The sequence below is a fragment of the Eptatretus burgeri genome, chromosome 9 (genome assembly GCF_056783735.1).
Source record: "Eptatretus burgeri isolate ZD-2024b chromosome 9, Ebu_testis_v1, whole genome shotgun sequence".
Taxonomy (NCBI): Eukaryota; Metazoa; Chordata; class Myxini; order Myxiniformes; family Myxinidae; genus Eptatretus; species Eptatretus burgeri.
In genome coordinates this window covers 91,700,858-91,726,668 of record NC_140969.1, presented here as the reverse complement: position 1 = coordinate 91,726,668, position 25,811 = coordinate 91,700,858, and the positions used below count along the sequence as shown (strand labels likewise).

Below are 25,811 nucleotides of genomic sequence, written 5' to 3'. Positions count from 1 at the left end.
GAGAGAATCTGGTGAGCAGGATCAGCGTCAGGAAAACGAGCCACATGTCCATAGAGCCACAGCTGACGCTCACGGACTATGCAAGTAAGAAATGTCATTTGAGTCTCTCTCAGCAACCGCTCGTTGGACAACATCCGACCAGCGATAGCCAAGGATTCTGCAAAGAGACCTGGACCAAAGGAATTAAGTCTCTGTCTCAGATCCCTGGTCAGAGTCCAAATATCACATCCATAGAGCAAGACTGGAAGCACCAAGGACCTGAAGACTCGGACTTTCGTCCTCCCGCACAAATACCAGCAATGCCACACCCCATGATCCAGTGAATCCATGACTCCCCAGGCCCGACCCAGACGTCTATTGACCTCTGACTCACAGCCAGCAGAGACATGAATATCACTGTGAAGGTAAGTGAATCTCTCCGTGACCTCAAAATCCTCACCACAAACAGGTACATACAAGATAGCAGCATCCAAGATGTCATTGAATGCCTGGATCTTAGTTTTGACCCAGGAAACCTGTAATCCCAGTGGCTCCGACTCCTCATTCAGCACCTCGAGAGCCCCCAAAAGGATATCCAGAGTCTCCGCAAAGATGACTGCATCATCTGCGAAATCAAGGTCAGAGATATTGACATTCCCAAACGATGCACCGCAGCTTGATCTCTCTGACATCCTCCCCAGAATCCAGTCCATACAAGCCCTGAAAAGTGTGGGGGCCAATAGACATCCCTGACGAGCTCCAGTAACATCTGGAAATAAGTCTGAGATGGTATTACCACATCTCACAGCACTCTCAGTGCCAGAGTATAGTTCAGACATCAGATTGATCAGCTGGCCTTCATTTCGGACTCCTCTGTCAAGAGCCCACCACCTTCCGCTCGAACTGCAGTACACTGAGGGACGGGCTCGGAGGAACGCATTGCGTGAATTCCCGTCAGCAGGATGACAATCACTTGACCACAGGTGATGCTCTACCCCCTCACACATTCTTCACACATAGTTCTCCTTGTCCATCCTCAGCACACATACAGTTTTACTCCTTAACTCCCTGAACTGCTCAGCTCAGCCATTAAGCCTGGCCCTGCGAATCTGGTCAATGGTATCCAGTGTCCCTTGAGAAACAAAATTCTTCTTCGTCTTCCAGTGAGTTCCAAGACATCCACCGGCAACATCAAGGATGATGGTCTTGAAGGCACTCCACAACTCTTCAGGATTTCCCAAAGCACCAAGATCCCCCAAATCCACACTCAGCCTGTTCACAAACTCCTCAGCTACCCCCTCATCCTTGAGCTTGCCAACATCTAGCCCAGGCTGGGATGGGACCATTCTTCGGATTTAAGCTGTAACTTCAGAGTAGCTACAACAAGCCTGTGGTCGGCATTGAGAAACTGAGCACTCCAGTAGACCCTGCAGTTCTGGATCATCCTCCAGTGACCATCAATGAGCACATGGTCAATCTCCTTTGCCACACCCACGAGCTTTGGAATACCAAGTCCAGCGATGAGCCTGTGGGTGCTGAAACCATGAACCAGCCACCCTGAGTCCATGAGTTCTTGCAAAGTCAAGGAACTTGGTGCTATTCTGGTTTGCAGTTCCAGACCGATAGGGACCAACACATCTCTCATAATCATCCCTATCAGTTCCATTCGTTTCATTGAAATCCCCCAAGACTAGAAGAGCATCTCGCCTGGGGCAACCACAGACTCGAGTGTGGCATAGAATGCGATCAGGTATATAAGTTGGCAAGATGGGCTCCCGTTGTTGAGCTCTTTCATACTCGGCACACAGCAACAATTCTGGACCGTTTCTTCAATGTCAGAATTCATTGAGGGCCAGTACATGACTCCACGAGCACGCTGTTTGCGCTTTGTCATTCCCAAGTGAGATTCATTAATCAACTTAAGCATTTCATGCCTGAGGCTTGGTCGGATGATAATCCGCATGCCTTTGTAGACAATAACCGTCTGAGACTGCCATCTGCGTTTTAGAATCAAGGTAAGGACAGATTGGTCCTGGGACTTCCTTTTAGGAGTCAGGCCATCCCTTCCTAATTCATTGCAGAGAAGGCTCAATTCACTCAAAGTAGCTTCTTGGATTTCAAGGCATTTCTCATTCGTGATTGCAAGGAACTGGAACTTTGACAGAGTCAAGGTCCTTGCCAGCTTCCGAGCCAGTGTCTGGTCGAGGTGCACGGGTCAATGTGTCTGGAAACACTAGCTCGGAACCATGGCAATACTTAACCTCCAAATCATACAGCTGAAGCTTGAGCAGCATGCTGTGCTGCAAATGCATGTGAGAAGGTGCGACACTCGGTATTGGTTTGGCTGCTTGATGTGAATGCTACGAGGCTTCATTTCTGGAGCAAACAGGCTCCCACGGTATTCTGGCTGGCATCAGCTTGTATTTCAACTGGCTAACTTACATCGTAGTACTGGAGGACTGGGGCAGAAATACGCACATGCTTCAGTTTTTCAAACTATCACTCTTGAGCGAACTGCCAAGTGAATTCCACATCAGTTTTGGAGAGATCCCAGAGAGGTTTGCTCATGTCACTTCGGTTGGGGATAAACCTCTCTAAATACTGCACGAACCCAAGGAAATGCTTGAGCCTTTGTTCGTCTGTTGGACGTGGCATTTTCTCAACTGCTTCTGTCTTGAGTGAATCTTGCCGCATTACTTCTGCTGTGAGCAGGTGGCCTATGTAAGGGACCAAAGATTTTCGGATCTGGCACTTCCTAATGTTTAGCTGCAGGTTATAACTTGCAGCCTGTTGCATAAAGCACTTCAAATCATAGTCATGGTGTCTGATGTTGCAACCAGCACCTGGGATGTCATCCATCACTGCTGTTGCCCATTCAATCAATCACTTCCAGCATCTGGTCTATAATTCGCTGGAATATCTCAGGAGAGCACTTCAAACCATCAGGAAGATGCAACCAGTGGTATCTCCCCACAGATGTATTGAACATGGTCAAGAATGAGGATGGCTTGTCAAGACAGATTTGCATAAATCCACTGTGGACATCAAGTACTGAAAAAACCTTAACTCCAGGGATTTGAGCAAAGACTTCCTGAACAGTTCTCATCGGGTAGTGCTCATGCTTTATGCACTTGTCCAAGTCCTTGGAGTCAATACAGATGTGGACTTTCCGTTGTGAAGAGCTGCTTCCATGGGACTCACACACTCAGTCAGGCATTCTACCTTTGTGATGAAACCTTCGGCAACCATCTCTTTTAGGTTATCAACTATCTTTTCCTTCAATGCTGCAGGTTGTTTGCGAGGAGGGTGAACTCCCTGTGACCCTTCTACAAGCTTGATGCAATAAGTTTCAGGAAGAGTTCCAGTTGTCTTGCCAACTTCTTGAAACTCCGACACCACTGCTTGCTGAAGCCCATCAACTGGAGGCTGAACCAGAGATAACTTGTCCAACTTGATAATGAGGCCAAGGGATTCAGACGTAGCACTTGATATTACATTCTCCTGATCAAGGTCAATGACCTCAAAACTGGCCATCTTAGTCTAGCCCTTCTGAGAGAGAGGGAGTGTCACCATACCTAAAGGATGAATAATGTGATTCGAGTAAGTTTTTGGAACTTTCTGCGATGTTTGTAGATCGCCTGCAAAGTGCTGAACTGATTGAGAGTTGCTGAGTGTTAACATGTTGCACCGAGAGCCTGTGTCGATCCGGAACCGAGTCAGCTGACCCAGTACTGAGACGGCCTGTGCCCACTTGTCACGAGTAGCAATATTACTGCTTGGGCGAGGAATGTAGATCCTGAGCACGTCAAATTTATGGACTCGTTCTTGAGGAAGATCCACATGGTCTGGATCAGTCTCTACATCAAGGAACTTTAGGTTGCAAAGTCTGTTCTGACACATTGCCAGCCAGTGACCAGGCTTCTTACAGTTGGAGCCGTAGGAATTAATTGCTGGACACTTGGCCTGACTGTGCGCTGACTGACCACATCTGTTGCAGGGACCTTTTGCTTGTGCACGCTTGATAGGGTTGCTTCTCGAATGTTCAGTATGGTGCTGACCTTACTCGTTCCTAGATCTGAGAGCTGAGAAGAGAGTCTCCTCATCCAAAACTATTCTCATTTGCTTCTGCGAGAGCTCAAGCTGTTGGCCAATTCATATGGCTTTAGCCAGTGAGAGCTCCTCTCCCCTATCGAGGAGTTTTTCCTTGACCCCCTTATCATGACTGCTATCAATAATGCAATCGACATAAGAGGATGTCGTCTGGGCCTCAGAAATCAAAATCCATTGAAATTATCCTCAAATCTTTCATAAAATGGACAAAAGACTCACCACTCCGCTGGCGCCGTTGCTTCAAGCGGTGTCTGGCAACTCTCTTATTTTTCCTGGGCTGCACATAGTTCTGAAATTTGTCGAGCACTTTCTCTGGTTCTTCGTTGTCTCCTTCCTCCCAAGCTAGAGTTTGGTAGATTTGACGACCTTGTTTGCCGATCCACATTCTGAGCTATCCTGCGTTGGTATATCTGCAAAGTGGCCCAGACAAGACAAAACTGAGATGATTTCTGAAATGCCGAAACTCCTGATAGAGATCGGGACTATTGCAGTCGATCGACGGATGTTCGAAGTTTGGTGATGGCATGTTTAGAGAGATGGATGGTGGTTGATGGTGTGAACATATAACAAACTTCTGACACCATGTAATGAGTTCACACAGACTCCATTGTGCTGCAAGTGAGGACGTGTTTATTTCCGCGATGACGTCTTCAAGTAAGCAATCGACAACTCAAAAAACAACTACAATAATAATAATAATGCAACAACAACAACAACAACAACAACAACAACAACAACAACAATGATGTAGTCCAATGCATATGTTACAGGACCATAGCCTTGAGTTCTTCAAGTAAATAGGGATATAGGCTTAGTTATAAGACGAGTTATTTCTTTAAATTATTATCAGATTTCACTCCAGATTTCGACACTTATTTCGTCCGGCCGATATCCAATCCTCAAAGCTGAAATAATATTTCGATGATATTGTTTAATTAGTCCATGAGAGTAGATCGTGGAAAATTGCATCATATAATGCCTGAAATCTCTACAAGCTTCTAATTTGAAAACTATAGTACTTACAAAAGCGATGTAGTATACACCGATTCGTAGCTATGATGAACAGGCATTTGATAATATGAGTGAGGAAAGTGGAAAAAAACACCTTTATCGTTAAGAAACCGTTGCGGCCTGTCCCAAGTCAAGGCATGGTTGAGCAGGCCAAAAAAAAAACATGGTGGCTTCAGACCCCAGTGAGGTTAATTAGGATACACCTTAAGACCCCAGAGAGTGAGGTGCCTGAGGAAGGTGCCTGATAAAGGAGATAATTAAATAATGTCGTTAATTATCTTCAAAAGGGGTGTTTTAATTAACCCAAACACCCAATTTTTACTTGTGCACTTCCTTGGAGTTTTCTTAGTATGCACACGCACACGCACACGCACACGCACACACACACACACACACACACACACACACACACACACACACACACACACACACACACACACACACACACACACACATACACATACACATACACACACACACACACACACACACACACACACACACACACACACACACACACACACACACACACACACACACACATGCACGCACATTTATTAGTAGAGATATGCACATATGCCGTATACATATTTTTGCTTCATGTATGCACATCGGCTTATTTTTTAATATGAATATACAAAGCCTAGAAACAAACGAAACATGGTGAGTTCGAGAGTTTCTTCTTCTTCATTTTGGATCCTGTATCGGCTCGAGTGCGCGTTATTTCACAAACTCATTTTTATCTCCAGTTTGTTTTCCTATTTGTCTTTATTGGTTTCTAGTCCACAAAAGATATCAGTAAATGAAAATTGCTTTTCATTTCATTTTGCTGAATCGACCCAAACACGGTGGGTGAGAGAGTTTCTTCTTCTTCATTTTGGTTCCGGTATCGGCTTGAGCGTGCATTAAATGCAAACAAATTTTCATCTCCCGAACATTAATTGGAACCAGTAGGGGACATTATTGCAAAGCAATTCTCTCTCTTGTTTATATTTCCTTCCTTATTTTCCTCTTTCTAGTAATCTCTGTCGCTGCTGCAAACACACGAAATTGCTTTGGGGAAGTTGTCACAAGAGGATTGATTAAAAATTAAAATGATGGCCTGGACAGCATTTTCTCGAGTACCACGATAGCATTGTTTACATGGAGACTGCTGTGTTGTTAAGCAGTGCTAAGCACCCTGTTCCATTGTGGTGCTAGCTAAATGCTTTGAATCAAGCGAGCCAGTTGGCGAGTGGTAAGCGAGCTGCTTCATGCTAAGGGAACACGTCCCCGGTGATTATTATTTCAACATGTACTTTATTTCAACAAAAATTGTTCTCCTCCCAACTCCTTCCTCCTCCCCTGTGAAATTAATTTAATAAACTCATTAATGAAATGAATGGGATGTGGATAAAGTGCAGGCATGGTTGGCCTCCTGTGTTGAAGTTCCTTGTATCTCCCTTGGCTACTATAATGCTTGTTTGTCCAGCACACTGAGAACATGTGAGATTAGTCATACCATAAAATAACACAAATCGACTCTCCATATGTTACATTTGAGCACGTAGCACCAGATTCTGGGATCCCAGATTCAAATCCCATACACCCCTGCACACTGCATTGGTTTGTCAATTGTCTCTTCACATCTTTGTAGTCATTCAGTGAAAAGTATACACGTTCTCAAATGTTCCTGCCCTACGTGTAATATACGTACAACTCCATAAGCCGTTAAATAACTTTTTTGAATGCCAGGAAAAAAAGTAGATTAATATGTTGCATCATACTTCGTTTATTACAAACATCATGCTTGAAAAGACATTAATTGCAATTTCAAGTTGTCATGTCTTTTTTGGTGGAACCTAATTTTCCATCCTTCAGACAATGTTAATATTTTGCACAAATTTCTTTCAAAATGTACCATGGGATATATTTACTTTGCACAATCAATGCGATCAGGTGAGACCGTCTGTTTAACATCCTCTCTTATAAAGAAAGGTGTACTCATTGATCTGCCACCCTGCCTATGAAACAACAGGGTGACGAGCTGTGAATAGTATAATCCAGCTTCCTTCGCCTTTTCACCATTATCCGAGTAAAATTTCTGCACGTGGGTTGATTTTCAGGATAATCACCAAGATGTCTCATCTCCCTGACTGGTGTGCAAGCACCTTGTACATAGTTTGTTTAATGGACCCAGGAAGCTCCTGTCGTGATTCTACAATGGAAAATGAATACATGAATCTGTTGCAAAGCTGATAAAAGAGTTTAATAAATCAAGGGTGAGTCACAAGCTTTCTATTCATGTAGACGGAGAGTGTACAAACAAACAAACAAACAAACAAACAAACAAACAAACAAACAAACTTGAAAGTCAGAAATTGGTTTTGAACTCGCCACAGAATTTCCGAAGAGGTGACAGATAAGCAAGCGTAGGACTTGGACACAAGTTGAAATTTGAACACTATGAAGTGTACACGAGAAGATGGTATTCGCAAAGGTATTTTTGATCACCCTTTTTTTTTATCTCAAGGGTTTCACAGATGCCAAAAAGGACATATATATATATATATATATATATATATATATATATATATATATATATATATATATATATATATATATATATATATATATATATATATATATATATATATATATGGGACAATACAGCCTGAGCTGTCATGGAAGAAATGATAATGAAAAGACCAGAGTGAATGAAGAGCTCGTCTAAAAGTTCTTTTTAATTTACTTGATGCTCCCATATGAGAATGCAGCTCATGCTCTCAGATCCCAAGTTCAATTCTCATATATTTTGATTTGTCCATTTTCTCATAATATCCTTGTAATTTACATCAACGATAGTTTGGCTTCTTATGTCCTTGTCCTGGATGTAATAAATCTACAGATTCCATTATGAATCTTAGACACTGTAAAAAAATGAAGTCACTGCAAAACTATAAGAGGCCATATATTCAATTTGATTTGATTTGAGAGCATTCATGCTGCCAAAGCATTTTCTTGGAAAGGGTTGTATTGAATAGTTTTGCCATTACCCCCTGGCATTGTTTGTCTGTGCTCTTTCCTTTTAAATGTTGAACATCAAGAAAGGAAGCAGCACATACCATTTTTTTTATGTGTTTGGTATGATTCCACCAGGGCTTGAACCTCCAACCTCCCAGACTCAAGAGCAGATGTTATGACTAATACACCACTGAGTCTGGTTATATCTATATATTACTCATACAAATATGGTGGCGATTTGACACTTTCCTCCTCTGTCATCCCTTTAGCTCTCTCTCCCCATCTCCTCTCTCATTCAAGCCTCCTTTTTCTTCTCTCTCAACTCTCCTACACTCAACTATCTACCCTTGATCACCCCTCTTTTTTCTCAACTCCTCTCCTACCCCACCCCAAAAAGATGGCCCTTTATAATGGCAAAGGTAGACTTTAACTCATGATTGCGGCTCAAAGTTGTTACATTTAATATACTCTGCAATTTAAAAAAAAACCGAACATGTAGAATTGATAATGTAATTGTTGAAGGACTGTTCCAGTGTTCATGCCAAGTGACTTTTGGCACAAGGGATGTGCAGAACACCTTGATTACAAATTTTCACATTGTGTAATTACCTCCTGCAATAATCGTTCAGCACCCTTCGGCTCGCTTAGAATGAGACGAGGCAGTCGGAGCAAACTCAAAACAGTCTTTCCGAGAAACAAGCATATGGATCATCCAAAAAGGATACTGATTACATTCTTTAACAAGAACGGCACTCAGCAGAGCACACACCTCCGCAAGACTCAGTTTACATTTTGTATCCGACTGATAGGCTGGATCTGGATCCGGATCTGAAGCAAAATGGAATCCGATTGTTCTTGTCACCAGACCAACTCATCCACCTAGTTTTGTCATACGTCGTCCACAACTTTTTGAAACATCATGCTATATATCGTTTTTGGCCTCGTCTCTCAATGGTGAAGAATCACTTAGAAAATTGTAGTATCTGGATCCAGATCTTCTCGAAAATCTAATCATTTCGTCCTTACCGCACACTCAACCTCTCCACCAAATTTCTTCTGAATCAGTCCACAACTTTGAGATATCCTGTTCACAGACAGACAAAAAAACAAATAGACAGACAGGGGTAAAAACATAACCTCTGCCCACCTTCAGTGGTGGAGGTAACAATCCATTACAATGCCATGTCTGTCAGAAAATGAGAGGAATCAAATCATAGGACACCTTCCAACAGGATTTTTCATTAGCCATGTTTCAAGGCTCTTTAATGTGAGAAGAGGAACGGTTTATGACCTCAAAATATATTATCAAACCAATGAATAAACGAGAGATACTATGCCAAGAAGTGGATATCCCAGGATAATAACTCCCACTCAGGATGATACATTTGCATGACCCATCTGCAAAATCAGATTCAAACGGCCCAGAGTACTGCAAACACACTCCCTCGCCCTCGGAGGATGAGTGGCAACACCATCTTGAGGTGTCTCTGTGATGCAGAAACCTGTGCTTGTCATCCTGTTTAGCATCCAAAACTTGCACAGTAACACATCGAAGCATGCTTGCAGCGGACAAATTAACACCTCCGATGGACATGGAATCAATGAGCAAGTGTTATGTTCAGTGACAAATCCAGGTTTCTCCTTGAATGGCATGATGGCTGTGTATGTGTCTAAATAAGGCGCAATGAGCATTCTGCCCCAGTCTGTGTCCAGGAAGCCTCACATTTTTGATGCGGTGTCATTATGTGGGGTGGTATTGCTGAAACCTTCACACCAACTTGATCAGTATCCATGGCAATCTGATGGCAGATCGATCTTACAGCAATGTTGCTTGCAATCCTACAGCAAGCAACATGTGTTGCTGCAAGATATCATTAATAGCCTTCAACAACATGGTCCAGCAATCTTCTTTATGCACGATCAATGTTCCTGCTCAGAGGGACATTCAAACAAGGAATGTTCTTGTCAATGCCAACGTTCATGTCATGACACCCTGGCCTGCTGCCTCACCAGATTTTAATCCAGTTGAACATCTCTGGGATATCATTGATCATCACGTTCGAATCTTGCCAAGTAAAGAAACTCACAGACCCTCAATGAGCTGGAACAGGAGCTGATTTCAGCATGGAATGGCATTCCCCAGGCTTAGATTTGAGTGCTCATACTTTGAGTATGAGCCGTTAGATTTCAGTCAATGCGATGACGATGCAATGCAGTGATTGTTGATGGAGGTGGACATATCTATGGTCATTGAGAGTGTGATTTCCATGTTGGATCCCAATGTGAAACCATTCGCCAAAATGCAACAATACATGATGATGTCACAATGAAATGGATATGTAATTATTCAACATTTTCCTCTGTCAGAAGTTTGCACCTCATCTGTGTTCCATGATGTCACTTAAATATATCGCATCAACAATCACCTGTTCAGCCTTTTTGTAGCACAGTATAAAAACGCCTTTCATTAACATTAGCATTAACACATTAGATTGCAGCTCGGATCTTAGGCGGTGTTCATCATTAAATTTTTAGCCAGTTGGTTTCACCAGTCCAAAATAACAATACTTTAGCCCTTAACCGTAGACATACAAATCAAGCAGGTGTCTATCACGGTTGGATTGTATCGTGGTTGAGGATACTTGAAAGTCATATTCTTTGTGAATCCACTTAGTTTTTTTGTTAATCCACTAAGTTAAAAGTTTTAAAGTATGCAAAGCTAGTATATTTTAACCTTCATTATTAGTGGAAATAAATCTGTAAAAATCTATGATTTAACCCGAACTACACTGGGAGATTTTGAGTTCTCCCTTACTAGGGGAGGGCAATTGGAGGGGGCTACTTAGGCCCCCCTACTCAGATCTGGCCAAAGATTGTTTGATGAACCTGAAAATTTGTGTGCACATACATTATCATGTAATGAACACGATGGTGTAATTAATTTGTTCAAATTATGTTAATTTTCCCAATTAGTACCTCATTAATTATGCAACGTAATTTTTATGCATTTTTCAGAGAAATCTACATTCCTGGTCATCGCATGCATGAGATTACATGAAAAGTGTATGATATAAAAAAAAAATGCTTCTCAAGCTGGAAATTATGATGTTCAATCACGATGTTCAACCATTCAGATACTCGCACTTTCATCTCAATCACATTCTGCAACAAACAAAATTTGCTCACAAACTGTCTCCAAAAATGAAATAATAAATCAGATTGTTTTTCAATTTATGGTCTTCCTTTCTTTATTCATTGATGAATTCCATTTTCTGTAAAGTTTTCAAAATATGTCAGACATATACATGCAAGTGAGACTTTAGGACTGTCACATTGTTGTACAGTACATATACATGTGCAAATGTAAGTGAAAATTTCGTGCTGTCAGATTACAGGTAAGTGAAACTTCATTTTTTTCAGCTCATAGCAATGTTCTCGTGCATGTCCATCCATCCATCCATCCATCCATCCATTGGACCTATACACTCTGCAGAGCATTGCTGCTGCCTAAGCTGTGTCCTTGGTTATTGGGCACAATCCTGGACGGGTCGCTACTCCGACACATACCAGCATGCTGGCACTCATTTTGCTGACCTCAGAAGGATGACAGGCAGAGTCAATCCCACCTGGTATTAATTCAACAGCTGAGTATGATTTGAACTCAGGATCCTAACCATTAGTTAGGCCACCACCCTAACCATTAAGCCAACACCAGGCATAGTGCAGTACAGTTATCTACATGTCTGTGTCCTACATAAATATGTGCAATAATTGCAGTTTTAGTGGGACATGTGACTATTAATTGTCGTGTGACACCTGAATGGTAAGTCCGATTTCTACATATTTGGTATCAAAACGTGTAAATGACTCTATGGGAAAAGGTTATGAAAGGAGAATTCAAAATCCCCAGCAGTTGGGAAAAAAAGTGCGAAAAATGTCGAGGCTCACCCCCACTCACCAATGCAGTTAGGGTTAAAGGAAAATTTTCACATGCAGTAAAACTATTCCAAATTCCATCCCATTGAGTAGTTGACTATCTTATCTCATTAGTTCCTCTCCTATTTTGTAACCACATTGAGTTGCCATTTGGCAGATCCATGAGTCTGCTGTAAATGAATGAATGAAAGAATGAAAAAGTGAAGAATTAGCTTCGTTATGTGTAGCAAATCATGCTGCACAAGACCGGTGAGTTGCATGTCGAGGTATTAACGGTTTCAAAATTTAAAGAAAGTTCTGATCCGTTCATTAAATTTTGTCGATATAAGAAGACCATCCTTTCACCGATATTTTATATTCATCTCAGAATCCAGAAAAGTAGCTGAAAGTGAAAGGACACACAAACTTTCAACTACCAACATAAGACTATTAAAAAGAAGTGTGAATGCAAAAAAAAAACAAATTGTAAGCAAGTGTTAATGTTTCATGTGTTTTTACACCACTTGCACAGAGGTTATTACTGAATGTTGTTACGAGATTGCACATTAACTCCCCAAGGCATTTTAAACTTTGCTTTTCATGTACTCGACTCTCATTGAATGGCAGAACTCAAACTCGATTCTCTCGAAGACGAAGGAGCAAATAAAGGTGTACCGCAATGAGTGTTTGCACACGATGAGCAGCACACCATACCCACGCTCCGGTATGTCTGCACATAACTCCACTTCATCCATGACAGCCCAGAAATGTATTGATTACTCTTAAGTGACTTATTATTGGTCTAAATAGATTACCCGTTACATTTTAGAAATACAGAAACTTCTGCTGAATGTAATTACCAAAATAATTTGACACTAATGACAGAACTTCATTATCATGTCGTTGGGAAATTTCACTGCAACTCCTAAAACGACAATAATCTTTTTCTCGTTGTTTGTCAAGCTGCATTGATCGTTTCACCCACTCTACCTCTTTTTTTTTGCTCATCGTCTCCCCCATCACTCGTTTATCTCTCACCCCCCTCCTCTCCATTTCTATTTACATTCTTTCCCAACAATTTTGATGAGTTTTATGCATTTCTATTTTGTAGTACACCATTGGGTGGACTTTTCAGCCATTTTCTGTGACTGTCGTTTACCTATGACACCCCCTAGGGCTATTTTGTAACCGCACATTTGAAAACTTCATCTGCTGGCCAGATGGCCTTCCTGGTCAGATGGTGAACGTCAAATGTCCATGGTACATTCCTAAAACACTCAGAGGTTCGTCCCTGTACTCACGATCTTTCCTTGTTTGGATGAGCACATTGCTGACTAAACTTAATTTTTTGATGCAGATATGTTTTTTCAGCAGCAGGACTCATTTCATGAGTAGATTTTTGAGCTGTCATGAAAGAGGGTAAGAATGAAATGAAGTTGGCTTGAAATCTTCCATCTTAGAGCTTTCAGTAGTTTCCAAGGAAGGAGCTGTGCGTGCTTTCATAAGCAGCCTGAAGTCAAAAATGTGTACAAAATAAAGTGGGGTCAAATTGTTTCCCAGATAATCGTCATCACAGGAGCCATGTAGTTTGATGAGTATCTGCTGCTGACATCTCACATCCCTTAGATGGGATTTGTGTCACATAATTGAAATAATCATCAAAATAATAATCATAACTAGTTGTCATTGGAAATTTAAATGAATTTAGCTTGCGAGCACGACTATTTTATACACATTTTCCTTTGCAATTCTTTTAAAATGTTTAACGCCAGGAAAAAGCACTGCTAATGCCAATTCAGTGCAATAAAAATGTGAAAGTGTGCCACATGGAAATGAATGTCAAGATTCTGGAATGCAGGGCCAGCAAATTGGGAATATCAATTCTTCTTTATCCCCCATTGACTCCCTTCCCTGTCTTGTTTTTGCAAATGTTTTGACGCTGAGGATTTGAAATCCCTGATTTGCAGTAGGGATTTTATTTTAGTTATGCTGGAGCTTATGAAAACAAAAACAGAAATGTCAATAATAATGGGAATGGTAATCTTTATAAGCTTTTCTTAATTGTTTTGCTTGCTTTGTTTGGTTGTTGGAATTTAGCCATTTTGAAGTATAAATTATGTGCAATCATATAAACAGGAAAGTATATTGTTTTATGATACACAACCATTGGGAATTTTGTTCTGATAGAAAGACAAAAAGGAGTGAGAGGAAGAGGATGTGGGGAGTGGTGCTGTGGGGGAGATAAGGGAAGGGTAATGGGATTAAGAGAAAATCCAGGTTTCAATGACTTAAAGTTGCTACAGGTAAAGGTACCCATAGATTTGCAGAGCCTGTATGCTGTGCAACATTATCAGCTGATGTGATTGCGTTAATGGTTGGATGGCTGTGGTGTGCGGTCAAACACAACCCTGAGTCTCCTACCCACCTGGTGGTTCATCAGTGTGGTGAGAATCACACTCTTGACACCAGTGTTTCGGTCACGGGATCCTAATCACACTCATGACACCGACGAACCGCCAGACAGGTAGGTGACGAGAGATTGCAGTGTCTACCCATAATTTGATGCTGGTCGCCGGAGGGTTAAAAACTACACTTGACGAATTTGCATGTCAAAATGGCAAAGCCAACCATGACAGGCATCCCGCTTTGAATATGGTGGCTTAAATGCGCTAGTTCCAATTTACCTGTGTATGGGATTAAAGCAAACTTGACTGTATGCTACAGAGCCCCAGATCCCTCAGTGACCACAGCCCACAGTAAATGACCCTTGCATCCTGGTGTCAGGAGTGGGATCTGAAACAGATCCAGATCGCACTCCTGACTTCCAGTTTTAGTGTCTAACCCCATTTTCTCTCCTTATGTTCTTCAACATGCCCTGTGTAAATCTATCTGTGTGATTTTCCATGAATAAAACTTTGCAAAAGGTCATGCCGCACTTGGGATGTGGCTGAGTTGGGAAATACCATCATGCATCAAGTTGATGTGTGATTGGAAAATTACTGTAACTGTGTAACAAATGAAGAAGTAAATGACCCATAATTCCAAGTTGTACTAAACAATTGTGGTGAAACATTTTGGTTGAGATAGGGGTGGAGGACTTCAATAAGAAAAGGGGAGCTGCAGACCTGGGGGGAGTAAGGGGGGGTTGAGGACTTGAAGAAGAAAGGGGAAGTGGAGGACAGAAAGCTGGGAAAGGGGGATTGAGGACTTTGGGTCAGGAGTGGGCTTGAAGACTTGTAATTGAGGACTTGAGGCTGGGAGGGGGTGGTGGGATGAGGACTTAAAGAAGAAAAGGGTTGAGGACTTGAAGTCACATTTTACATTACGTGGAATTTCCTGGTCCTTGTCACTTCCATGAGCTCCTGACATTATACTGTCAATGGACCCTCTTGGCAAACTCCCTAAGTATTCCACACTCCATTGGCAATGAATTATCTTTCAATAGCCTGGTGGAACCAGGTTATCTGCCAAGTACATGTATAGGTAAAGTATATGTACATACATCTATACGAATAAATGTGTGTGTGTGTGTGTGTGTGTGTGTGTGTGTGTGTCTCCTCCATAACTCCAAAACCATGAAACCCAGCAGCCTGAAATTTTGTATGCATACAAAAGGAACTCCAAGGAAGTGCATGACTGACAATTGTGTGTTTGGGTTAACTAAAGCACCCCTTTTGAAGATAATCAATGGCCTAATTTGATTATATCCTTTATCAGTGCCACCCTCGGCCACCTCACTCTCTGTGGTCTTAAGACGTATCCTGGGTAACCTCACTAGGGTCAGAATCTGGACCATGTTTTTTGACCTGCTCAACGATGGCTTGACTTGGAACAGACCGCAATGATTTCCTCACGATCGTTTTTTGGTTTCACTTTCTTTACTTATATTATCGAATGCCTGTTCATCATCGATCCATAATTCCAGCAATGTGTGTGTGTGTGTGTGTGTGTGTGTGTGTGTGTGTGTGTGTGTGTGTGTGTGTGACCGTTGTTTCTCGACAACCACTGGTCCGATCTAATTGAAACTTGCCAGGTATATTGCTGGGCCCTGTGGATGTACCTTTTCAAGGTTTGATATTAAACAGACAAGTGGTTCCCAAGTTATGGCCATTTATTTACCAACCAATGAAAGGACACGTGGCTGCGTAGGCCGGTGCGTGGCCGGCCGACGATGACCTCACGTGCCGTGCCGGTTACAATGTGGATCGGTGCCTTAGTTACCGTGGTGTAGGAGTGGCAATGGTCAATGGCAGGCGAATGTCATGGCAAGCAAAGACAGGGAGGTAAACTTGATTTTATTTTTATATTTTTTTATAACTCTGTGTGTGAAAGTATCACAGCAGTTGTTACTTAAATGCAAGCGATAATTAGTGGAATGCATGTGAACATTCCGTACGGGCACGCACCACTTCCGGATAGTGATGACTTACTGTATTCTAATAATTTCTCGATTTCTTATGCGCATTTATAGATGAACACAATGGCCCAATCCAGTCGTCATTTACGAGAGCGAAGGAACGGCCTGTGCGGTTGTTTCTGGCTCACGGTTTGAAAGTTTTTTTTTGGTTTGCACGTACGGGCACACACGTACGGGCACGTACTAGTAGCTACAAATCGCTGTATACATCGCATTTGTACATGCTATCTTTTTCAAATTAGGAGCTTGGAGCGATTTCATGCATTATATGATGTAATTTTTCCATGATCTCCTCTCACAGACTAATTAAAGTAGATCATCAAAATATTATTTTGGTTTTGAGGATCGGATATCATCCGGACTAAATAAGTGTCGAAATCTGGCGTGAAATCTGATAATTTAAAGAAATAACGAGTCTCATAACGATGTCTACATGAAACAGCAACTCTTTTTGTGGAGAAAGTCATTATTTGAACAAATTCTTTAAATTTACTTAACTGCTGCGGACGCTTTGAAGACCAGCTTTAAAGTTAAAGGGATGCTATATGGTATGATGCCTGGTGTTGGCTTAATGGTTAGGGTGGTGGGCTTTGGATCCTCGGGTCCTGAGTTCAAATCCCGCTCAGCTATTGAATTAATACCAGGTGGGGTTGACTGCCTGTCATCCTTCCGAGGTTGGCAAAATGAGTGTCAGCATGCTGGTATTCTGTGTCGGAGTGGTGACCCATCCAGGATTGTGCCCAATAGCCAAGGAGACTGCTTAAGTAACACCAACACTCTGCACAGAGTATGATCCCAATCTCCTCCTCTCCTCCTTTATGGTATGCAGCCACAGCCTGTCCAGCCGTTCTTTATGGACCATATAATTGGAGTGCTTGCTTGAGTGCTTAAGCCACTTGCCGAGCGCATGACAATCAATAGTGGTACAGTTCGTGTCCCGATTGGGATTGCTACAGACAGCAGTTGCTACACGGTAGAGGTACATGATTTACAAAGGTTATATGGTTTCTCTTTGTGATTTTAAAGCAATATATACTGAAACGCAAAAGAAACTTACCACCTTTTAAACCATCAAATATCAACAATAACACTGCGTTTAGTAAATGTGTGAACTTATTTGTGGACAATAGTGTCCTCACTGTCAGACAAAACGGTTACGGATGGTCACTTGAACCTTCAATGGTCACTTCATCGCACAGCTGTTGAACAGCCGTTTTGACGGTCAGTGAATAGCCAAGGGGTACGGGATGATTTTAATGAGCTGCACGTGATGTCTTGATATTGGCTTTAAAAAGGCCAGTGCAAAATGGGCATTTCAATCAACATGCCACGATTGTCGAGGGATCAACGGTAGTGTGCCTTGGCCATACTGCAAGGCGGATTGAGCTACCATGAGGTGGCACGTCGCCTTGGCTGTTCACACCAGACGATATCGGCCCTGGTGGACAGAGACACCCTCCACAACTCTGCAGATGACAGACCTCGATCAGGGAGGCCAAGAGTCACCACTGCAAGGCAGGACAGGCAGATAGTCCTAAGTCAGATGGCTTCAGACATTGAGGACTGAGTGGGACAGAATCCAGCAGCAATCCATCGAAAGGCTGGTAGGCAGTATGCGCCGACGATGCACTGCCTGTATCCAAAACAATGGTGGCCACACACGCTATTGAAAGGGGACTGACATTGCACCCTGTGCTGTTCTGTACTGTAGAACAAACTTATGAGATGGTGTATCTTGGTCAAAAACTTGACATGTCCTTCAATGAAATGCCAATGTTTCAATTAGCAATTGTTGGTTTGTTTTATTTTGAACTGTTACAATTTTATTACATTTCAAACAAGTGGTAAGTTTCTTTTGCATTTCAGTATATATTTGATAACATCCAATTTCTGAGCCATTTGCTGTGTGAACTTGTTTTCTAATTTACAGAGCCAAATTTTTTTTCCACCCATCGCATGACAATTGGCAACTGCTCATAAAGATTAATGTTTCTGCACATCTCCCTGAAACATTGTAATGCAATGTTGTTTTTATAATTTGTTTATTGATATTCCCCCAAAACAAGGGTGAAAGCTACTCAAGGTTTTTGGTTTGTATACACTATGTACTGTAGTCGGTAATCACACTGTCTCCAATCTGCCAATTGCTGAAGAATTGCCAATATCGTCCAAGCACTAATACAGTGCGTGTGTGTGTGTGTGTGTGTGTGTGTGTGTGTGTGTGTGTGTGTGTGTGTGTGTTGGTCATAAAGCATAACATTTTCTCTCTGCTAACTCCCCTCCCCCCACCCACATATCTTTTCTCTCTCTCTCTGTGTCTCTCTGTGTCTCTTTGTGTCTCTGTGTCTCTCTGTGTCTCTCTGTGTCCCTTTGTGTCTCTCTCTGTCTCTCTCTCTCTCTCTCTCTCTCTCTCTCTCTCTCTCTCTCTCTCTCTCTCTCTCTCTCTCTCTCTCTCTCTCTCTCTCTCTCTCGCCCCCTCTCTCTCTATCCCATCCCCTCTCCGCCCCCGACTAATACAGAGCAGCACCCTCAGACACATCTCTCTCTCTCTCTCTCTCTCTCTCTCTCTCTCTCTCTCTCTCTCTCTCTCTCTCTCTCTCTCTCTCTCTCTTCCCCCCCCCACCTCTCTCTCCGGATATGTCCGGGCACTGATTATGCTCAGGTGGTGTTTGTCTCCGGATGCATCCATGCGGTGTTTGTCTCTGGACGCATCCGGGTGGTTTTGTCTCCAGACGGGAGTTTGTCTCTGGACCTGTCCGGATGGGAATTTCTTTCTAGACATATCCGGATGGGAGTTCATCGCAAGATGTGTCTGAGCAGTGTTTGTCTCCAAACAGCTTGGCTCTGGACACATCCGGGTGGTGTTTGAATCTGAATGTGTCCGGATGGTGTTTTTGTCTGGCCGGGAGTTTGTCTCTGGATGTGTCCGGGCGGTATTTGTCTCCGGACTGTGCTTATCTTCAGACATGTCTGAGCGGTATTTATAGTATGACTGATACTAAATGGATTTCAGACATTATTTTGTTTCCATCTTCACTGTTATTTTATGCAGAATCATTTTGATGAGACAGTATGAATCGTAATTAACACTCCACTGCACGTCTGTCTTCCCGTCTCCTCACCTCTCGCTGCTTTTCCTTCCCTCACCCCTCCTCACTCTCCCTCCTTCCTAGCTCCCCCACCCTCCCTACTATCCCTTCCTCCTCTCTCTCCATTCTCTCTCCCACATCCCTCTCTTCCTCTTTCTCTCTCCCCCCACCCCCTTCATGTTCCCATCAGTGAAGCAACGGGTTGTATTTCCCATCATTGTATTTCCGTTGATTACTGCGAGCTTTCTAATTCACCAATGGTCTAAATGTTACACAATTCGGCTTCCCATTTATCATGCAAACAAGAAACAACATTTGTATGGTGGTGTATGCAAAACCTTGATACCCTTCTACTTTGAGTTGGACATTCATCCTGCTGAATCATAAATTCTTCTATTTGCATACTGAAAAAACATAACATTTGATGTTTAGGATGAGGTAGACTTGGAAGTGAAGATTTGAGATGAACTACGTGGAGACATTTGGAGGCAAAAGCAGATTGAAACGTACTTGTGAACCGTTGTATGTATACTGTACTATGAGTATATTGTGGAGCAAGGATACAGTCATTCTCGACTGCAGATGTGGAAACTGTTTGTTGTGTCGGTGGCATCCCTGTTTTGATTTTGGCATATTCATTGCCTGGATTATTGAATACAAGCTAGATTTGTTGATCTGTATAGTGTAGTTGCACCTCTAACCTTAGAGAGAGAGAGAGAGAGAGAGAGAGAGAGAGAGAGAGAGAGAGAGAGAGAGAGAGAGAGAGAGAGAGAGAGAGAGAGAGAGAGAGAAAGAGAAAGAGAAAGAGAAAGAGAAAGAGAAAGAGAAAGAGAAAGAGAAAGAGAAATTGAGATAGATCATCAGTACCTTAGGGCAGGAGACCAAGGTCTTATTAGTTGGATTTCTTCCTCCAAGATTTGTCAGCATTTGTGCTGAGATAGTTTGTGACTATGGTTCCTTGAGGGGTGTAATTTTAGAAGTGGCTCTCCAGAGAGAGTTTGATTGTAAGTTATTTCATTCAGGCAAGGAAGGTGTAGACATATTTGTGATCATAAAATGTTGGCCAAATTCCTCGTTCTGTATAATTTTCTCTATCATATCACATTTTCCCTGAGACTCAAAGACTTTTATAACAAATAAATAATAACTTGGTGTCAGGTCGAGCTTTCATGTGGATGAGTTTATCAATCATGTTTGTGCACCTGATTTATGTCATGATGCAAATGATACCACGATACAGATCTTAATTGCATGAAAAGCTTTATTCATTATTTCGAAAGGTTTTGTAGATCAGTTTTAAATCATGCAATGTCTGCTTTCTATTGCCTTTTCGGCGGAAAGTGTTGATTCTCTTGATTTGCGTTTAGTTGTAGGTTTGTCCTTTCCCCGGCAATGCATATGCGGAGAACACAGTTTAATAAAAACGAGTGTTCAGCTGATGGATATTGAGTGATCCTGAGGACATTGAGCAAAATTGATTTGAAACGTGATTTGCTATTTTCATTATGTTGGAACATTTTAGTACATTCACTCCATTAGTTTACCTTGTTGAGAAATCTAATGCTTAGTTTCTGTTATATTAATCCTATAGTGCCATGCTGCCTTCTTCTTGCATGGAAATTTATTATTACCCTCGCCGACTGAAGTAGGTACAATGGAAACCAAATATTTATCAAATGGAAAACCAAATCGGTACAGTCCTGCATTGGAGTAATCAGAAGGAACCTGAAGAAGCAAAAAGCAAAGATGAAGTCATCAGGAGGAATCTGGATGGGATTCACATTTCAGCTGCTACTCCTCTACCCTTAAATTCATCCAGGCACAGCCAAGTGAGTCTTATTCAAAGAAAAAAAAAATACCCACATCAAAAAATGAAATAATTCTGGCTACCCGACCATATGCCCGATCAAGTTGAAATTTAAAACATGTATTCCCAATCACTACTTGATCACAACTGTGAAGTTTCACGTCGATTGATGAAGCAGTTCCAGAGAAAACATTATTTAATAAATCTAATTTAATTACAAACCGTTTATTCTCAGATATACTGTAATCTGGACACCTAGGCAAGGCTCTGCATCATTCAATGCTCTCTGTTATTGTATTTGAAGGTGGTGCATTAATAAAAAATCTTCTTCTGCCTCTTATTATTCTTTGTCGTAATCTTTTATTCAGATATACTGTATCATTCATTCCTTTCCTTATCTAACTTTCGTTTTGCTACTCATTTTAATTTTTGTATTACACAACTTAGTTGCTCTTTGCCCTCATAAAACTCATTCTCACTTCCAAATATTCTATATTTATCTTTCTGAGAGCCATGTTGTCTTTGAAAATGGCTGACGATAGAGAGAACCTTCCAAGAATAGTTGTTGTTGATATAAACTTTTGCACTGCTCTTTTTCACTGTTGTTTGGGAGGCTGGTTGTAAACATCTTTCTCCTCATTTTTCTGTCTCCATCTTTCCCTCCTTCTCTCCCATCAGTGAGTGATGGCTATGCATTTCGTCAATGCGGTACCAATGGTAGCTGGCTCTGGGATGACGAGACAAATGCAACGTGGTACAACTTGATGGAGTGTTTTGACAACAGCAGCCAGGTGTATTTTAACCTTCTAAGTGCTGCACAGTCTCACACCATGTGACATGACATTTTTTGTGTTAACATCCTGTTTGGCATAATTTGCCTGTCTTACATTTATTTTACCTATAATGTGGTAGATCTCCCAGGAATTAAAAAAAAAAACTTCGACTTTTTTTCTTTAGCACTGATTTATTTATCTGATCAAAATTTTCGGTTTAAAATTTCACCATTCCTCAGGATTCTGGTTGAAAATCTGATTTTCCTTAATGTTTCTTTAAAATATATGGTTCTCAAATCACAAGCTGGATTCTTGTGTGAAGTGTTTGAATTCAAGTCTTGAAAATTCTTACTCGCATTCTTTTTTGCAGCATGACCATTTTGGGAATATATTGCAACTTCTGAATGACATATGCACTGTGGGATACTCACTGTCCTTGTCTTCCTTGCTACTCGCTTCCATCATCCTTCTTGTCTTCAGGCAAGTGATTTAAACATTCCTTACAATCCATTGCTTCTCTCATCCTAAGCAGATGTATAAATTTTGAAAAGGGCAGGGATGTGTGGGGTGGGGGTGGTCGCGCCACCTTGTGGATCTTCCAATATTAGGTTATTCTACTAGAGAAAGGGACAGTGAAAAAAGGTTGTAATGTTGAACAATTATATTGTAATGATTTTATGGAGAGCTGAGGCATCACAATGTTGCTGTGTACCCCCATGATCTCATTTCTGGGGACCACTTCGACCAAGTAATAAAATCGTCAAAATAATGGTAAAATATTCCATCCTAAAATGAGCATAAACAGCATCACATTGGAGTAAAGTGTATGCTTCTATGTAGGTGCATTTCCTGAAATCACTGCACAATGTGGGCTTCATCCATGCTCCGTCTTCATGACATCGCCATCACGGCAAGAGTTGAAAGGCGGATCTCAGATTTTATTTGGAAATGAAGGAAATGTTACCTGTCTTGTTTTAAACTGTGCTTGCAGTTACGAGAAGTAAAAATTTTGTCTCCACTTCCACGAAAATACCATTCAATTATCATGAATCTTACACCTTTCATTGGGATATTAACTGGACATGTTATGTTGATTGATGAAGTGTTTTAATTGGTGGAATTACCTGACTATGACACATGAATTTGAGTCAAGTGTTTATCAGCATTATGCTATCAATTAAATTTTGCATGTTGTTTTTTTTTTACAGCGAGGTTTCAAACATCATATAATATGAATCAATTAGTTATTAAAGTTCTGCAATCAAATAAAACCGACAGATTTTGCAATGGATGGATGAAATGCTACACTACCATTTAATCTCAAATATCAGGATTAAAATTGATCAATCGCAAAAAATTGTTTTAGGACTTAATTTTTTCTTTTTCTGGTGAACTAAAGTTGCAACTTACCAGAAATCTAGAATCTCTGTGATTGCTTGACAAATGTGTGCGGAGCAATCACTCATGATCACTTCAAATCTCATGATATGTGAGAGAGAGTCTGTGTTTTTAATATCCTCAGAAGTCAAAGGAGAGCAGTAAGGTGAACAATGCTATCATATATATATATATATATATATATATATATATATATATATATATATATATATATATATATATATATATATATATATATATATATGACAATTAATGAAATGCAGACTTTGATGGAATAAAATTGTGTATGAGGATATTCAAATACAATGCATTCACTTTGCATCAATCACATGTTTGCCAGTTATTATTTTCATTTTCTTCCTTACCTTATTATTCCTCCTTTCCTTGAAAATTAAGGGAAGGAGTCAAAACTCGCTAGATCCCACCTCCAGATCCACTATTGTTACCTCCACCACCAAAGGTGGATGGAGGTTATATTTTCACCCCTTTCTGTCTGTCTGATTGTTACTTGCAAAATCGAAGATATTTCAAGTATATTGGTCAGTCGATTGCGTTATTCTGTTTGTCTGTCTGTCTGTTTGTCTGTCAATCGCCTACAGGTCACAATGTTAAACCGATCTTCACAAACTTCACTACATGGTAGAGTTTGTCATAAGCAAGAAGTCAAAAGGTCAACATCGGCCAAAGGTCAATAACTTATGTGAGATTTCTAAAATCCTCAATTTTCATCCAGTTGACTTAGAATGTGAAGAGGGTTATATTTTGGGTCACTGAATTCATTGAGGCAATTATTTTTGAGGTCAACATGTACAAAAAGGTCAATATAGGCCAAAGGTCAACAACTTTGGTGATATTTCTAAAATCTGCAATTTTCCTACCGATTGACTTGAAATTTGAAGAGGACTTATATTTCAGGTCACTGAATTCAACCAGCCAATTATTTTTGAGGTAAATTTCAGGTCACTGAAGCCGACCCTGCGTCAGTCCCGCATTGAATTTTCGTAAAATTTGGTTGACCAAAAAGGTCGACATCAGCCAAAAGTCCAATGCCAAATTTTATAAAATCCTCAAATTTCATCCGATTAACTTGAAATTGGAACAGGATTTGCATATCAGGTCAATTAATTCAACCACCTATTATTTTGAGGTGAACTTAGGTCAAAAGGTCAACATCGGCAATAAGGTCAACCCAACACAGGCCAAATTTTAAAATTGTTTCTAAAATTGTCAATTTTTATGCAATTGACTTGAAATTTGAAGACCATTTGCATATCAGGTTGCTGAATTCAAGCACCAATTATTTTTAAGATCAACTTAGGCCAAAAGGCCAATTTGGGCCAAATTTTCTAAAATCCTCAATTTTCATCTGATTGACTTGAAATTTTAAGAGCATTTGCACATCAGGTCGCTGATTTCAACCACCTATTAATTTTGATGTCAATTTCAGCCAAAAGGTCAACATAGGCTAAAATGTCAACATGGGTCAAATATCTAAAGTTTTTTCTAAAATTGTCAATTTTCATCTGATTTAGTTGAACTTTAAAGACCATTTACATATCAGCTTACTGAATTCAAGCACAAATTATTTTTGAGGTCAGTACATGCCAAAAGGTCAACATAGGCCAACAGTCAACAACTTAGGTTCACTTTCTAAAATCCTCAATTTACATACAATTGACTTGAAATTTGAACAGGATTTTCATATCAGGTCAACGAATTCAACTACCAATTAATTTTAAGGTCAAAGGGTCAATACAGACCTGATTTCTAAAATTGATAGATAGGACCAAAAACGATAGAATTTTTTTTTTAAAATACATATATATATATATATATATTTATGTCATTACATCTCAAAAAGTTGTGGATGAGTTATGACAAGACAAGGTGGATGAGTTGGATAGGTGACAAGAACAAGCGGATTCGATTTTGGTTCGGATCCAGACCATCAGTGGGATGCAAAACGTGAACTGTTCAACCTGGCAGAGGTATGCACTCTAACGAGTGCCATTCTACTTTGTGCTGTTTTACCAAGTGTCGTTGCATGAGAGATTTTTCATTCTGTCTGTTTGTTTGTCTGTCAATCACCTACAGGTCACAATTTAAAACCAATCTTCACAAAACCATGTTGTGGAGGTATAGTTTCAACTGAGAAGCCCATTGATTTTGAGGTCAAAGGTCATTTCTAAAATCGTCATTTTTCATCCAATTGACATGAAATTTGCACAGGATTTGCATATTGCGTCACTGAATTGGGAAACCAACTCAAAAGGTCAAAGGTCAACTCAAGGTCAAACTTTTAGAATCAT

At 40.8% G+C, this 25,811-nt stretch overlaps 1 protein-coding gene across 2 annotated transcripts in view; it reads left to right on the top strand.

Annotated features, from left to right (window-relative positions):
• LOC147020604 (glucagon-like peptide 1 receptor) overlaps positions 1-25,811 on the top strand; it is a 109,413-nt gene that overhangs the window by 16,782 nt on the left and 66,820 nt on the right. The window contains exons 4-7 of one of the 2 annotated variants that reach the window (XM_085896088.1): positions 12,646-12,742; positions 13,194-13,301; positions 22,010-22,122; positions 22,475-22,584. In XM_085896088.1, the coding sequence (XP_085752214.1) occupies positions 12,646-12,742; positions 13,194-13,301; positions 22,010-22,122; positions 22,475-22,584 (428 nt within the window). The remainder of the gene's footprint in view (positions 1-12,645; positions 12,743-13,193; positions 13,302-22,009; positions 22,123-22,474; positions 22,585-25,811) is intronic. The other variant, XM_085896089.1, reaches the window with a different exon arrangement.